Source organism: Schistosoma mansoni (genome assembly GCF_000237925.1).
Source record: "Schistosoma mansoni, WGS project CABG00000000 data, supercontig 0232, strain Puerto Rico, whole genome shotgun sequence".
Lineage (NCBI taxonomy): Eukaryota > Metazoa > Platyhelminthes > Trematoda > Strigeidida > Schistosomatidae > Schistosoma > Schistosoma mansoni.
Window position 1 is genome coordinate 243,287 of NW_017386097.1, and position 17,721 is coordinate 261,007.

A 17,721-nucleotide genomic window follows, 5' to 3' on the forward strand; every position below is an offset into this window, starting at 1 on the left:
ACACTTATAGTCCAATTCTTTATTTATTTATTTTGTAAAGGAAATGGTGCATGTTCCAAATGCAGCTCACCATTTTTATAGTGAGCTAGGATCTGACTCCATTTAGATCATATAAATGATTGATGTCAAAATATACATTCTCTGTATTCTCGTATGTAATACATGACTTAATCCGCATTGATAAATAACGGAGTTAAATACGAGTCAAATACGAGAATGGATTTTGAATACATATATGTTGAACACTCATTGATCTGGACAGGAAATCAGAAGGACGAAGCGAATAGAAGAGAGCGAAGCGAGAATGACACGCATTGGAGATGGCGGGTAAACCAACTCACTTTAACCAAGTATTAATCAATATTTATAGTCAGGTATATAAAATAAGTTACAGACATGTGATGAATAGGATAAGAAGTGTACACACATACGCTCATATAAAAAATAGCCAGGATTAATAAGTGAATAATTAACAAGGTGAAAACATGACTCAAAATGGATAGGTAAATTGGCTTGTCTAGAAGCTAGAATACGGTATACGTGCTTAACATATCAACCGACAATACAATTTATTTAAACACATAAACACTGATACAAGGAGGCACCAAATATATATGCGCAACACAAATCATTCGATTTGTGTGACAACTAGAATACTGTCCGGGTGTCCAAACTGAAGCAGATGGTTTTCATGAGATGTCACTCCTCGAGCCTTTGACCTAGAGGTCTAATCTATAAGGAAGTGGAACAACGTAAAGAGACGCAGTCACAAGGTAGCCAGTGACCAACAATGGGTTCATACTTCATTTGTTGTCACATGATCCTGAAGCCTATGTGCACTATCGGTTTGAAATCAGGGTTTTCCAACTCTCTCTCTCTTAGGTGAATCATTCATATCCAGTTAAAGAAAACTAAGTAAAAGATATGAAATTAAAAAAAGTTTATTTATTTCACTATAACCTTGTTTTGATGATCGAAAATTAACCGAGAGAAAAAAATAATGATACGTAGACATTTCACATGTTACCTTACAGTTATATATATCAACATAAATACTTATTTAAAGAGAACCACTCATGACTACTTAATACTACTACGGAGAAAAAAAACAAAAAACATTTTCTAGGCAGTTTTTTTCGTCTTGCCTTGGTAACAAAAATTATTTGTTTCCATGTTATATACAAACACTTGTGATAGATTGTGTTCATTTTGTATTCTATTTATTGTTTTATATTACAAGTGTTCTCATATATCTAGGTGTATATGGTTGTTTATTTTATATCACAATGGTGAAAAAAAGTGTATCTATGTACACATATATTGATCAGAGATTGAATTTATCACACACAAAAATAAATAAATAAATAAATTCACAAACTCTTTCATTCATTCATGACTAGTAAATTAATTTAATTAAATTTTACATTGAAAATAGTTATACATAATGTGTTTTTGAACAGTCAGTCAGTCAGTCACAACGTAGAACTTCGTACGTACGTACGTACATCAGTTCGAGTTACCATACCACATTAGTACAGAGATGCAGTTGTCCATTCAAATCCCATAGTGGTAGAAGTAGTAAGAGTATAAGCATTAGGGTTTGAAGATGTCGTTGAAGGAGTATAATTCAGTGAAATAAATTTGGAAAGAGAAAAAAGAAAGGGACATGAAGAATTCAGAAGATTAGAATTTGATAGAACACAAAGAGTGGATGCACCTGCGCCATTGCAGATGATTTTGAGCCACTTCATTCGAGGTCTCTAACCATCGATTGCTATCATCTCGCGAATCGCAACCAGGTAGTCTACACCAACCAACATGACTCAGTCCACTTGTCAGTGACTTTATGGATTTATGCCACGTTTTGGCCTGGCTGCCCCTAGCTTTCTTCCAACTTACTCCTACACCATAAAACATTGCACGTCAGTGTTTTTGAACAACAACCAAAAAATTGAGTAAAATGAATAAAAAAACGAGACAACTTAAAGTGAATGAAATCCAGTGACAAAAAATAGCTAGAAGAATTAAATGTAATGACTAGATACTTGACCAATCGTCTAGATACAAATGATAATATAGATGAGTTCTGGTGACCAGTAAAGTTTAACTATATCGGATGTGAAGCAATTACCTATCAGTGATATTAGAAGACAGTTGCACGGTATGGCGTATTGATTGAAATTAGACATGTAAGTCTCTGAACGCTAGGTCCAACGATCTAAAGGTTAAGTGCTTGATGTGATATCTGGGGGTTCGATCCACTGTGTAATCGTGGATAAGAATTCTTAAGGAACCCTGTACTAGAATGAAACAACTGTTCAATGTTTTCTGGTCTTAAAAAAGTGCTCATCTAAGATCTGTTAGTGATGTGCAATGTTTTATGGTGTAGGAGTAAGTTGGAAGAAAGCTAGGGGCAGCCAGGCCAAAACGTGGCATAAATCCATAAAGTCACTGACAAGTGGACTGAGTCATGTTGGTTGGTGTAGACTACCTGGTTGCGATTCGCGAGATGATAGCAATCGATGGTTAGAGACCTCGAATGAAGTGGCTCAAAATCATCTGCAATGGCGCAGGTGCATCCACTCTTTGTGTTCTATCAAATTCTAATCTTCTGAATTCTTCATGTCCCTTTCTTTTTTCTCTTTCCAAATTTATTTCACTGAATTATACTCCTTCAACGACATCTTCAAACCCTAATGCTTATACTCTTACTACTTCTACCACTATGGGATTTGAATGGACAACTGCATCTCTGTACTAATGTGGTATGGTAACTCGAACTGATGTACGTACGTACGTACGAAGTTCTACGTTGTGACTGACTGACTGATTTAAGACGAATGCTTTACTAACCACAAAAGAATTAAATGAATCTGTGAACAGTAGGAGATAAGATCAGTGCATAAACAAATACTCTTATGCATAGCCAATACGATAAATATCTAACTTCTGTATGGTTCACTTAATTCTAGAAAAGTGATAGATAGTGAATCACAATTATTTCATTACCACTGATTGTATCAGGCACCATAGATAAGTTTCAATCATTCAATCTGTAACAAATATTATTGCCCTAAATCATCTAAACAATTATCACATATTCCTAGGCTTTTGAATTAGTCTTTTACCAATATCGTTTAAAAAATTATTAATAATATCAAGAGAACTTGAGGAATGCTACTGATGTTACTGAAGTAATCATGTTTATAACAATTAAAATATATCAGAAGGGGGGTTTTGTGGATATTTTAGTAGTTTTATATAGTTGAGATCATGAGTAGTTCCAGGTTCTCCATGATGGTCTAACTTCAATTGAATCATGATCGCAACTAATTAAAATGTGTTATTATGCTTATAAAAGTCTTAATTCATTGTAATTCAAATTTTTATACTAATCGAAATATTGGACAATTAGAAAAGATGAATGCCTACTATTATCTTTTTTCTATTTTATTACTTTGTATCTTATTCGGTATGTATAAATTTAGATGGAACTGATCAATTGCAGTCCTAAACATCAATGGGAAGACTCAAACAACCAATACTAAAATGAATTAAAACTTCACCGCACTGCACAAGCTAGTGGTTTTCTGAACTTAGTAGTTAATTGAATAACTCAATGGTATTTGAGGTGAACGGCAACGGGTTCGAATCCCGGATGTAGGTACATCCAACTGACGAGTCCTAAGTAGGACGAAACACGCGTCCTGGATTTCACTGCTAGCCTATAAATTTAGATAGTTTTAAATTCCTCGTTACAGTTATTTTTTCAACTGTTTACCGAAATCACAAGTTTTCAAATACAGTTATCATTGTATACATTTACGTATACATATATATCCCATAGTACATAGAGACTGATTTCCGATTTCGTAACTAAAACAAACAAATTCGAAATTCTACTAACATATCATGAAGAAAGGTATAGATAGATAGATATTCATGTGGTGTAATTAGTTTAAAGAGTTATAATTAGGGTATATTTGACTATTTCATGAAAAATTGTTTATCTTACTTTTTTTCAATCCTAACCTGATAACAAGTACACTTTACTGGTATAAAGTTCAATCAATCTAACTACTGGACAAAGTATCATTTGAATAACAAACTTGATATACACATGTATATCATAATTTAGTTTTTTTTTCTAGAAGTATTAACTAATCACAAAACTGATAATTAACACTTAAAAACTAGTACACTTCTTAAAACCACCAAATCGTAACAAGTTTATTTACTTCTGTAGTAAAATAATTTGATTTACACAGATACGACGCGCTATGTTGACTAGTGTAGGGGATAGTTGGAAAAGAGTAAGGGGTGGTCAAACCAAAACTGACATCAGTGCTTGAAGTCACTAACTTCTAGTCGGAACCATGTTGGTAGATGCAGACTACCTGGTTGAGGTCCGCGTGACTATCGTAACCAATGGTTGGAGACTCTGTGTGATATGGCTCAGAATCGATCACAATGATGCAGGTGTGTACACTCTTTATCTTCCCTTAGACGTTGAGATTAAAATTGCTTCATATCTTTCTTTCTTCTTATACTATATCCTTATATACAACGTTTCTTTTATATAATACCACCACTAAATTAACTACTTCTATGAATTCAGTGTTCATGTTGTTGTGCTAACGAGGTATGGAAACTTGGACCGATGCATAAACGTGCCTAAGTTGTCCTAAGTTGTGGCTGACTGACTGACACAGACTCTCTGTTCAGTGGTTCTGGTGCGCGGCCTATGCTCCTTTACGAGGGATAACAGGAGTAAGTAAGTAAATCTGTTTATTGATTAACAATTAACATCAAAATTACAGGATGACTTTAACATTATTCTATGCTTGTGCTGAATACTATAATTTGCCCATATTTCATTGAAGGTTCTCACGAATTAATATATTTCAATATAAACATTGATGGTGATAATGATAAGCATTACTGAGTAATTACAGAAATCTCATTCACAATTGTACTTCAATATTCTAAAAACGGAATTTATACATATTGCAATTCCAACTTATAGTTACATGTATGTATTTAATCTTTAACCAACAGTGATCATTTCATTGGTTTTCAGATATTCAAACGTTAGACAATACAATGGTTATTTATTTATTTAAACACATAAATATTGGTACAAAGAGGCACCAGAAACATATGCGCCACACAAATCTCATTTGATTTGTGTGAGGGATGTGATATTGCCCGGGTGCCCAAACTGAAGCAGGTGGTTTTCTTAGGGAGTCACACCCGGAGCCTTTGGCCTAAAGGTCTGATCTACAAGGCAGTGGAGCATCGTGAGGAGATGCAGTCAAATGGTAGCCAGTGACCAACGATTGATTCATACGCCATTTGTATGCCATTCAGGATACTGGAGCCCATGTGCACCATTGGTTTGGAATCAGGGTTTTCCAACTCCCCTAGGTGGACTTTCCGTGTCCACCAACCCAGTTAAAGCGTCGGACATTCGCTTTCTGTCCTCTCAATTTCGCAAACAACACCGTAGCCACGAGAAAGCAGTGAGTAGGACTTCCCTGGTAGAGGCTATGTATGCGTGGCCATGTAAGAGCATTTCAAGAAGGAGAGCGGACTCTCCCCACTCTCGGCCGTACCAGGGTATTTGGATACTAGTTAAAATACAAATTCTATACAACATACTTAACGTAGGATAAGTAAAACTACGTTCCAATGCTTAAGATATCTGATGCTTATCAAAATTGTGGTGAAAAAAGGAGAAAGTTTAAATGATCAATAAGTAATAATCAGCTTTACAAACCAATAAAACATTGTATAACATTTGTCCATTATTCAAGTCAGTCAGCTACAACGTAGGACCAGGCATCGGTCCAAGTTGCCATACCTCGTTAGCACAACAAGATGAACACCACTATTTAAGTAGTATATATATATATATATTGTTCGAAGCAAATTAACATAATGATTTTGGTCTTATTCTATTAAAATAACTTATTTGAAGATGAATGCCAACTTTGAATGTAGACAATTAGATTACTGGCTAAAATAATAATTCCGAAATCTACTCTTGACAAATGTGATGAAGAAAATCGAAAGGACTGGAATACTCCAATGATACATTCAACAACATAATCATTGAATGTAAATTAATATAAACACTTCCAATATAATGTGTGTGTTTGTGTTATATCGGTTAAATAGATAAATCAATTCATATCAAAAGTTATTTAGTCAATGTTTATAAAGATTAGCCTGAAATGATAAAGTTGTAGAAATTTCGACAGAAAAATTATATACTTATGTAGAACAATACAATGGGCAGAAGGATTGAACGTTTACTGCAAGAGATTACAAAGTGTTTACATAGTACATAAAGATAGCTTTTGATCATTTATTTGCATCTTTCAGTGTGTTCTGTTATATGAACTGTCTTCTCGTTAGGTCTTCAAGTATTCTGCTTAAACCGTGCTTTCAACGTACTGATCCTCCCCTCTCCGTCTGATGACTGACAGCCCCAAAGTCGCGTTCTACTACGCACTGATTACAAGCAGTCTTGTGAGTAGCGTCCACAACACTTGAATCATGAGTCAATATGGTACTGATATGACATAAGAATAAATAACAACTTGTCATTCATGATCTTCTACAAGAAGTAGGGTCTAATTATGTTGCTCAGAAGAACAACCAATCTAGCTACAAGAACACAACAGCACTAAAAATGTTAAATTTATGTGTATATCCTCTCCGTTATTTCACTATCAATCTAACAAGTGAAGCGCTCAAATAAAGCTCACATAAAAATCAATATCACTTTTGAAAGAGTGAGGACAAAAAAACAAATGCACTTACCAACATAATCAGGAGTTCCTGCAAGTTCTCGATGTTGTTTACCTTCAGTTAATATGGTCGCTAAACCAAAATCTGTGAAAAATACATCAGTAGATGGATAGGGTTGACGCAGTAAAAGATTTTCAGCCTTCAATAAAAAAGAAGTAGGTAGATGGGTAAAATATTGGTTACTTTATAACATTAAAGTTAATATTTATCAAATATAACAACCCTATAGCATATTAATTATTTAAATAAGACGGATGGGGGGAAATATTTCTTTACAACTGGTTTTTCATCATGACTCTACACTAATGTGTTTAACAATAATAAAATTGATACCAGAAATTCCAACCTTATTTCGCTTCAACTATGCGCATTTACCAATTCAACTGCCCCTACAAAGTCAGTTACATCGAATCCTTAAGTATCCAGGTCCATCGTATTGTCTCGTTAAGTAAGAGGCTGATAAAGGCAGTTAAAAGTTGCGCGCTGGCTTATTCAACTGATACGGAACATCAAGTGGGTGTACACAATGCATTTTTAATCATTCATCGGATCCCAACCAATATGTTGCACGATAAAGTGGTAGTTGGAGGTAGTCAACAGGAAAACCTTGACTTAGATTTCATGCTATTTGGCACTCGTCAGCAAGATGTACCTGTAATCTTGAGGAGACTGATGCTCCCTGACAGTTTCGACCTCGTGTCATCCAACTTTACAATCAGAGACGTTACCACTGAGTTATCCGAGCCGTGACTGACCTCCTATAAGACTAACATGGATTTGCAATTGGTTGGTTTCAAGTTTTTGATACTTTTCAAAAGAACAAATATAGTGAAAATGAAAATCCGTTAAAATGAACAAGACAAAGGAAGAGGAAAAATGGATAAATTAATGTAGATTATAGTAATGTGGTATTTTATTGATTTAAGCAACTGGCTTTGAACCGTTAAGCTTTCAAGTTTCAATCTCACTTTTATCTACTTCAGTTTGGGTAACTGGATAGTAATATCATTTGGTTAGTACAAAAACCTTGAATTTGATGTATAGAGTTAGTGAACGGAGACTTAATAGGAAAAACAAACTCATCGATTTATGCGAAATCATAGTGCTTTTGGAGAATATGAAAACCATACATTAGATACGTCGTTTGCATATCTTCCTTCAGTTGTTATCTACAAACTTCATCACTCTTCAGATCCTGTTATTATTCCGAATTCTTTTCGTTTTCTTTCCTTCTCTCTTTTTTAATTTATCTGCTGATAAGCATTCTACTTCCAATTCCTGCTACATACTACTTGCCTCTCCTCATAAGTAGCCCACATCATATATATATATATATATATATATATATATACAATAGAGTCAACAATGATAATTATCTATATATCATGTATTACCACTCTAATTCTTTTATAGATACCACAAATAAGTGAAATCATGATAGATACTTTCAAAACGTTGAACGTGTGAATTGAAACTACCAAATGAGTAATGCTGAGGTTAAACACGAAGTAGGAAATAAAGGTGGTAAATCGGTTGATGAGATCGACAATCTTCATCAACTGAGGTGGTCGATATATGTATTATGTAAACCGAAACGCATACAACCTCGACAACCAATGTTTGTTAGTGTAAAAGTAGGTTAAAAGAAGGCTAGGGGAAAATAAACGTGACATCAGTCTATGAAGTTATTGACTGTTAGTCTGAAACTTATTGGTAGATGCCAACTACTAGGTTGGGGTTCTCACGATCATCGTAACCAATAGTTAAAGACAATGTGTAACATCCCTTCGAATCAGTACCAATGGTACAGATGCATTCACTCTATGTCTTCCCTTATATCATGAGTTTTAAAATTATCTCATACTTCTTATTTTCGAATCATATTATTTATGTTTAACCTTTTGTACTACCACTGATACTGTTACTACTTCTACTACTCTGGCGTTTATCACTATAATTGCATTTTACTGCGCTGATTTATTACGTCAACTTGAACCAATTCAGGTACGTCTCATGTTCTACGTTGCTTATGATCGATTCAGTATACCCACAGCCCTAAGCAGAATTCAATCTAGTTACGTGACGAGCACAATATATTTTCCGATAACTTATCCCATAGTTAAATAATTAAACAACTGAAATGCCTAAATTTTTTTTAACCATGGGAGGTCAGACTTTGTAAAGTTTAGAGAGGAAAATATTTATGGGTAAAATTAACATATTCACAATAACCTAGAATGGAATGTTTGTGCTTTTTAGTAATATGGAGTGAATAAATTTCATGTTGTAATGCTGATAAAGATGATGATCATGATCATTATGATAAGTAAAAGTGAACGAAAAGAATCCACATATTCAACCTAGGTCTTGTACTTTGAACATATGTTAATAATCATCAATAGTATGAAAACAAAAGTAATTAAAATTGATGATTATAATGGTGATAGTAAACAGTGGGATTCAGAATGAGCACTGGATCGCATTCAAGATTAGACGAAAGTATGTACCTAGGCTCGTCTAAATGGCTCAATAAGTGATATTTCCTATTATTTGTCAGTCAGTCAGCTAAAATGTAGGATCAGGCACATATACGCATCGGTCCAAGTTGCTATTTCTCATTAACACAACAAGATGTAGCCCAAATTCATAGAACAAGTTACTTCAATGGTAGTAATATAAGCATAAATAAAGATTATATATAAGGATGCCCTGGTACGGCCGGGGATGAGGAGAGTAGCCGAAGGTCAGTTGAACTGCTCCTTAAAGTGTTCCGTCCATAATCCTAAACGTCTAGACTGAGCAGATAAGAGTGCCGTCTCACGCTTGACTTCGTAATTTCGGTTTCTTTTATTAGTCTGAAAAGCTGTCTTGTGTTACCTACAGGCGCTGTCTTTTCCATCTGTTTTGCTCTCGTTACCCACCACTGCTCACGATCGTTCCGTAGACTTTTGGTTAACGTAGATCTGGCTTGTTTTCGCTTTTCATCGTGTTCGGAGCGTGATGGGGTAAGTTTACGAGAGTCTATCAGTGCAGTAGATGTAGCACAAATCCACTGGTCTACCTAAGTGTGACTTCAGTTGTTTCTGGAATCTATCCTTGGCTTTCTCATCACTGAGTTCAACTCTAATGGGTCTTCTTATTGTGGCTCTTCTGCATCCAGTATTGCGCAAGCAAATGCGTGCTCGTACTAGAGCATGATCAGAGTCTAAACATGTGTCCCAGAACGAGCGGCAGTCTACTATCGAGCCTCTTCAACGATAGCTGATGGCAATATGGACTATTTGAGTCCATCGTTGGTTTGGTGCAGGGGGTCGCCATGTTAGACGATATCTCACCTTATGCTTAAAATTAGTGTTTGCTAAAAATAAACGATTGTCTGAGCACAATTGCAACAGACGATCACCATTATTTGTTCGTTGAGCCGGGATACTAAAATACCCACCTAAATGTCTTTCTGTTTGGTTTAAGCTACATACTTGGGCGTTAAAGTCACCTGCGACGAGTACTATGCTTGAGAGTTTAGCTTTATGAAGTAGTTCAGAGAGCTTTCTGCTAAAGTCATCTTTCACTTCATCATGGCTGCAGTCAGTGGGAGCGTAGGCAGAAACGACGAAAAGGCAACGACTTGTGTCCCCATCTTTCCGAGTTCTTACGGAGCCATTTAGCCAGACAGCACACAGGCGACTGTTAACGGGGATCCATTCTAATAGTGCTTGTTCTGCCCTTGTACTAAGTGCTATGCCTACACCTGCAAGTCCATGAGAACTAGCCATCGGGTCGCTAGTTATACGGAGTGTGTATGTTGTCGGCTCGCCGTTTTGGTGAGGTGAGGTCAAATGAGTGACCGCACTAAGATCCTGTACTCATGTTTCGGAGACACAACATACATCAATGCTACGAGAATTATTTCAATTTGTAGGTGGCTTTTATTCCGTATTGATACCAATTGGGGTACACTGAAGACCAAGAAGCATAGAATAGGTTGTTTGTTTTAGTATCGGACTTATCACTTCCGACTACCCGCAACCTTTTGCAGGGCTCGGACCAAGAACCTCCGTCTTAAAGTAGGTGCTTAGCCAGTAAACTACTAAGTCGGAATCCAATATTCCACATTTTATTTTTTGACTGATTCGTGACAAAACTTAAAATTTCCCAACTCCACTGGTGATAACTATCTAGTTAAAGCAAAATTATACACTCCATAACAATGTGAAGTGCAACCTAGTTTTATTGAAGCTAAAATCATTTAAAATTAACAGAAACTGTATTTCGATGTTTTTCCAAACCTACTTTAACATCTAAGTGAACCATTCTAAGAGTATCATGCATGTAGACCAAAGCTTCAAGGATGCTGGTTAGTAGTTGACGAATATATGATTCAGGCAATCCATCAAATGAACCAGGATGTTTCGACTGTGGGATTGTTGTGTGTGGATTAGAAACACCAGAATTACGAACGGATAAATCTCCGCAAGGAGAACCGGTTGAACTTGCAGCAAAATCACACAGATAAGCAGATCTACACAAGTCGTATAAAGATCCACCACTAGCGCTTCAAAAGAAAATGAATAATCATTGGTACAAACACAGGAAAAATGTGATATTTAGATGCAGATTCGAAAATAGAACAAATCCCATTTAGTGTTATTTAAAACTTATATAGTGGTCAACTGATTAGCTGAACCAACCTACACTGATAAGTGGCAGTCACAAATCCATATTAATGCATTTAATCAGTGAAAACACTGGTCAGCTACAAATACAGAAGCAGCAAATAAATTTTAATCGTGCAAACTTTATACTGAATTCATAAGCAATTTAAATTACGATGGACAAGTCAGATTTTCATTATACGACATCTGACTTGTATGTCCATACAATTTGCAAACTGATTTATTGTCAAAAACTATGTTCCCGAGTTTTACTTAATATTATGACGGCCCCAATAAGAGCCTCATTTGAAAAATGAAGAACTTAAGATTCAAGTTTTATCTCATTTACATAGCACTCATGTAGAGATATTTTAAAATCTCTTTGAACTAGTAGAACTAAATCTATAAAAGCTTATTAGAAACTGACATCATGTACTTATTTTAGTGGAGATCCAAAAGGTTTGTTATTGGAAGAAAAGTATTAGAAACCTTTGGATAGTTTGCTTTACATAGCCAATACACAAAGACAAGGTTAGGTGTCAAGCTTTGTTGTAAATGTACATAAGTAAGTAAATAGTTTGGGTGATGTTAACTTGTATTGAAATCGATCACTTTCGTTATCCAAGCTCACACAACAACATTAAAGAGCAGCGGCAAAGTGAGCACAGAAATAAAAGATGTTTGTGATGGGTACAGAAAAACATGGAACCTTTTGATGACTTTGAAATCCAGATGACATGGTTTAAAACGTACCCTACTAGAATATTCGCATTCCCTGACTTCCCAATAGCCCTTGTAACCCTCCCAGGGTTGCCACTGGTCACAAGCCCGAATAAAGGAGGGTTGGGCATGGGGTCAGCAACCCAATCCTGTAAAAAAAACCTGCCAGAAGAATGCTAACCAGAATAAACAATTTAAAATCTGTCCTCAGAGTGGAACGATCTTCGTTCAAGAGAACTATGACGCCTTGTAGTGAAAACCGAGATTTCCCTTCTGATAACCACAGTAACAATTAATATAGGAACATGAAACGTCCGTGCAATTTAAGAGACCCGGAGGACCAATCAAACAGCTACGGAAATGGGGAGATACAAGATGGCGGATCTCGAAGTCAGAGAAACCCATTGAACCTCAACTGAACAGCTAACGGTAGATACGAGAGGGGTGCTGCTGTGCTCCGGCCACGAAGAAAATGCTTTGCTCATACAAGGAGCTGCACTGACGCTGTTTAAAAAACACGATAAACACTTATAGGATTAGAATCTCATGGATCCAGGATCATCAAAGCATCCTTCAAAACAAAGTAGGAGAGGATCACAGTAAATATCATTTAGAGCTATGCACCCTCCAATGATAGCAATAAAAATGGTAAAGATCAGTTTTATAGGAAACTGCACTCAATCGTAGAGAAGTGCTCGGGGAAGAACATGACTATCCTAACAAAAGACCTAGACTTCAAAGTCAGAATGGGACAACACCGGGTATGAAGATATTATAGAACGACATGGACTGAGAGAAATGGGAATGGTGACATTTGCAAATTCATCTGTATAGGCCGCAAAATATTCCCACACAAACGCATACACAAAGCTACGTGGTTCTCACTAGATCACACCACGGAGAACCAGATAGATCATATTTGCATCAGCAAAAAATTCAGGTCAATGGAAGATGTGAGAACCAGGAAAGGAGCTGATATAGCTTCAGATCACCACCTGGTGGTTGCCAAGATGAAACTGAAGCTAAAGAAGCATTGGACAACTGAACAAACATCATTTAAAAAGTTTAACACAAGGAAAAGAGCGAAACCCTCAAATACAACATGGAGACCACCAACCCAATCACACTTGATGGAGAAGCTCTTTTATTTATTTATTTGTTTATTTATTTAAACACAAATATTGGTACAAGGGGGTACCAGATACATATGCGCCACACAAATCTCCGGAAGATGTGGGATCTTCCACGTACCTGAGAAGCATCACCAATGAACAAGGAGAATCTGACGTAGATAAGAAGGCACTGACTAGCAAAGTAAGGGAAGTATCCATAGAAATGAAGAATATATGTCACTCAAAACAACTATCAACCATTATCAAAGTGAGAATCTTCAATACGAACGTTAAGACAGTTCTACTGTACGGAGCTGAAATATGAAGAACTTCTACAACCTCCATCACACATGTACAAGTATTGATAAACAGTTGTCTACGAAAGATACTCAATGTCTATTGGCCGAGTACCATCAGCAATATCCTACTCCCCATAAAAGGTGAAATGCGGTATTACAAGAGTTCTCGACAGAATAAAAATAACATTAAGGGTGACTAAAATTGAAAAGCAAAACGAAACGTCTGAGTAGAGCTCTATTTCACAGTTATGTTGATCTAGTACTTTTGTTTTGAGAGCGAGAAATTATAGATTTTTTATTTAAAGGCCTCAAGACTTAAAATATTTCAGGAGAATCCTATTATTTTTGGACCTGGTTTCAGAATAATTAACTTGATAATTAGTGAAGACAAAGGTTTAGACTACGAATACAAACGTTGAAACTAAGACACTCATGAGATTTCAACGTTGCATAAATTTACATGGTGATACTTTCAATATTTATAAGCCATAATATAATCTAAGTTAGATCTATGTCTCTTAGAAAGCTGATTCGGCAAAGTGATTCAATACATTTTCATGCAGGTAGGAAGTTGGCAAGTTCATACGGAACGCATCTGTACAAGAATCTTAAGCGACAATTTGTATATTCAAATGCAATAATATTGAAAATGTTGATAAATTTTTAATCAGATGGTAAAAAAGCTTTAATGTGAATTATATTCAAACTTTCAGCACAGTAGCTGGTCTATCAATCGATACATTTAATTTCATCAAAAACTTACTACTCCATGATAATAGCAACTTCCATTGAGTCTTTATAAACTGCAAACAGTGTAGGTGAGGCTGATTTAGGAGGAAGTCGATTGTTACAAATTTTGGAAGGCTTTTCAGATGGCTTATTATACACAGAATTATGATAAGTATTAAGATGATCTCTTTGCAAACTGACCATAGCTTGAACTTCAGAGGTAATTTTAGAAATAGTATCCTTTCCTCCACGAAATCTACGGATCACCTTGCAAGCCAAGTATTCTCCAGGTTCAACATAAGTAATATCCGAATACACTGTTGCTGCGAGTTGGGACTTTTTTGCTATCAAAGGATCCAGTAGCTCCATGTTACTAGTAGTAATTTTGTAAACTTTACCAGCAAACCCACTATACAAAGTGTTAGTCCAAAAGTAAACATACCGTCCAATAGGGCCACCTTCAATCTTGTATAAGTTTTTCCAAGAATGGTGAGGTATGTTTGACAATTCACAGAAACAAGGTTTACTAAGTCTTAAGCAGGAATCACGTCGTGACGACATAGTAATAGACTACTTCATCACACAAAACACTGTGATCATTAAAACCAGGTCATAAAGATAAGCGAAGCTAAAAAATAATGTAGAATGCAATGGTTGGAGACAATATCGCGATTAAGTAAAAGGATTTAATTTAAAAAGCATCCAACTAGGAACGTACAAACTTTTATGAACCTCAGTAGCTTTTTATTCCTTAAGGTACGATATTCTGACATATAAAGAAAGTGTTGACTGTTATCATGCCTTAAAACGTTTAAATAATCTTCGACGCAGGACATTCGTGTTTAGCCAACTGAACTATCCTAGTTTTGAGGTTTTCCTATACAATTGTCAATGACGGGGGGAACCATCGGAACTCCCATTGGTCCGATGCCTTCCACAAAAATTTTTCCGAATGCGAGGGGAAACGACTAATTTCTAAATAATTCTAGGGAAAACTCCAAAATCGGGAGATTGGGCGGGAAACTGGGTAATACGTGAACACTGAATGCAACCTACCGAAAACTTAGTTACCTCAGCAACAGATTCAAAAATACTGCCCAAAACTTGTACAACTAAGATGTTAGAAACATCTACACACCTATTATCTTAACGGTAGGTAAAGCATACAAAGTGGCCTTGATAAGAACTGAGCGCTGGAACTCAGTGGTGACATATACTGAACAGCTTAAACAAATTTCAATTTCAATCAGCAACAACGAAAACAGCGGGTCTGTTGACTTGAGTCCTTCTTGGTTCTCCGTGAAATTATTCGCCCAATGAAAGTGAGAGTGGGCTGACGATATCGAAATGAAATTGCTGGAAATATATGTTGGGTAATGGAAATTTTACAATAGCACTGACTGCATGTTGTTGGACCTTACTGAGCTGACACTGTGTGCAGGTCTTGCGCAACCTTTTGAGCCAGCATTACTTTTAGACAAACAAAATGTTCCATGATGACTTTTGCTATAGATCGGATCCACGGCTGTGGTAGTTCATGGAGCAATTGAAATACTCTTCGCCGACAAACTTTAGGGAACAAAAAGACAGCCGTTACCTGTTTAAATGTCACACATGATAGGACAATCCAGGAAGGGAGACTGTACATGTTTGATAATGAATTTAGGGCTCTAATTCCATGTTTTTAAATCTGTATTGTTTACTTGTAACTTGGCCATGATTTAGAGATTGATATCTTGTTTTATTATCAGCGTGTTGATGTCCTTTCAAAATAAGGCGTCTGCTACAACGCCAAAGTAACTTTTGTTGAATCGACCGTCTGTTCCAAATAGTGATATGTGATATGATTTTCGCGCTTCACGTTGTGATTGCCGATCATGTGATGTGTTAGAGGAATAAAATAAGGGTTTGTGTTCAGTCGTTATCCTTAACTCACGTCCCTGTAATAAGAGAATGAAATTTTTTTACCGTTCAGTAGATCTCTGGTAATTCGCTCCAGAAAGTGCCACAGTTTGTTTGGGCTGGTGAGAGGTGTTTAGAAAAAAATGCTAGAGGTGTAATGATGTTGTCGGCTCGTTGTTGTAGCACAGCCAATATGGAATTCTGTGAAGCAACGGTGCATAAGAGCCTAACATCATAAAAGGAGGGAGGGTATCTTTACTGACCAGCAAACATGATGGTGGGGAGATAACTTCAATCCACCCATGTCTGTAGGACAGAACATGTTGTTAGATTACGGCTCCTTATGGTCCAGTGGGATGTCACGAACCAATAGTATTAATGTTGATTAATGTATTTAAAATACCGTTATAAATCGTGTTTGTGACTCTGAATTGGTTTCACTTACTACCGAGTAATCCTATCACAAGTAAAACAAGACAATTCGCTAAAAACGAAGCCTGGTTAGTACCCTTTAAAATCTGAAAACAAAAAGGTCTGAAAATATGACTGATACAAGGAGTCCGTTGTCTCGTTTCAAATTTATATCACTCATGTAGCCTACTAGGCATGTATCACATGATCTGGACCTAAGAAATCCATGATGGGAGACTGAGATGAGATTATTAGCAATTAGATGTTGGACTACCTTAACTACATTTTCCATCACTCTAGACACCACTGAAGTTATGTTTCTGGGTCGGTAATTTTCAATATTTACTCCAGGTCCTGTTTTAATTTTTGGGAATAATCCGTGTAGTTTTTCAGGCAGTAGGGTAACACGCTGTAGAGAGTGGTATCGCTTACAGTTTGAGAAGTAAAGCACACATATCATCACCTCCACGTATTAGCGTGCTAGCGGGAATGCCATCTGGTCCATTAGTGTATGAGTGTTTCAATGTACTGATTGCCTAAGATATTTTGTACATTGAAGTCTACATTAATAATCCCACAGGGAAGTGCTGGGATTAGTTCGGAATCATTTAGTGGTTTTTCCTCAGTTGATGAGGAACAAAAATGTTCACTCAATAGTTCCGTACTACGTTCAGGATCTTTGTATACTTGTTTGTCATTAATAAACATGTTCCCTCTCGATTTCGAAAGTCTAAGTTTATTTTGAAAGAGTATGGTGAGTGCAGAGGAGTTATTATTAAGTTTGACAGCACGTTTTTCCTGTTTGACTGCTTTTTTTGTGTACTTATTGCCTCTGTCCGGACAAATCATAATACATGATTGTCAAGTCATGACAATGCTCGAATCGTGTGTTAGTCGTAGTTATTTCACCAGAGACCTCATGCAATGAAATTTGCAAATACACACTTTTCAGGTAATTTTAGAAAAATACCTTGACCCCCGAAGTTTACACAGAATATCTTCCGTTTCTTCAGTGATACAGCTCTGTTGCAATAGCCGAATACTCAGTGTTCAGCGGTTATCTCAAATCATAGGTCTTTT

General features: G+C 36.3%; 1 protein-coding gene across 1 annotated transcript in view; it reads right to left on the reverse strand.

The window, feature by feature from the left end:
- Smp_165210 (serine/threonine kinase) overlaps positions 1-14,889 on the reverse strand; it is a gene marked incomplete at both ends in the record, with an annotated part of 50,685 nt that extends 35,796 nt beyond the window's left edge. Inside the window, 4 exons of the mRNA XM_018791421.1 lie at positions 6,829-6,955; positions 11,107-11,368; positions 14,363-14,737; positions 14,771-14,889. Coding sequence (XP_018647336.1) covers positions 6,829-6,955; positions 11,107-11,368; positions 14,363-14,737; positions 14,771-14,889 — 883 coding nt within the window. The remainder of the gene's footprint in view (positions 1-6,828; positions 6,956-11,106; positions 11,369-14,362; positions 14,738-14,770) is intronic.
- Between the last annotated feature and the right edge of the window lie 2,832 nt (positions 14,890-17,721).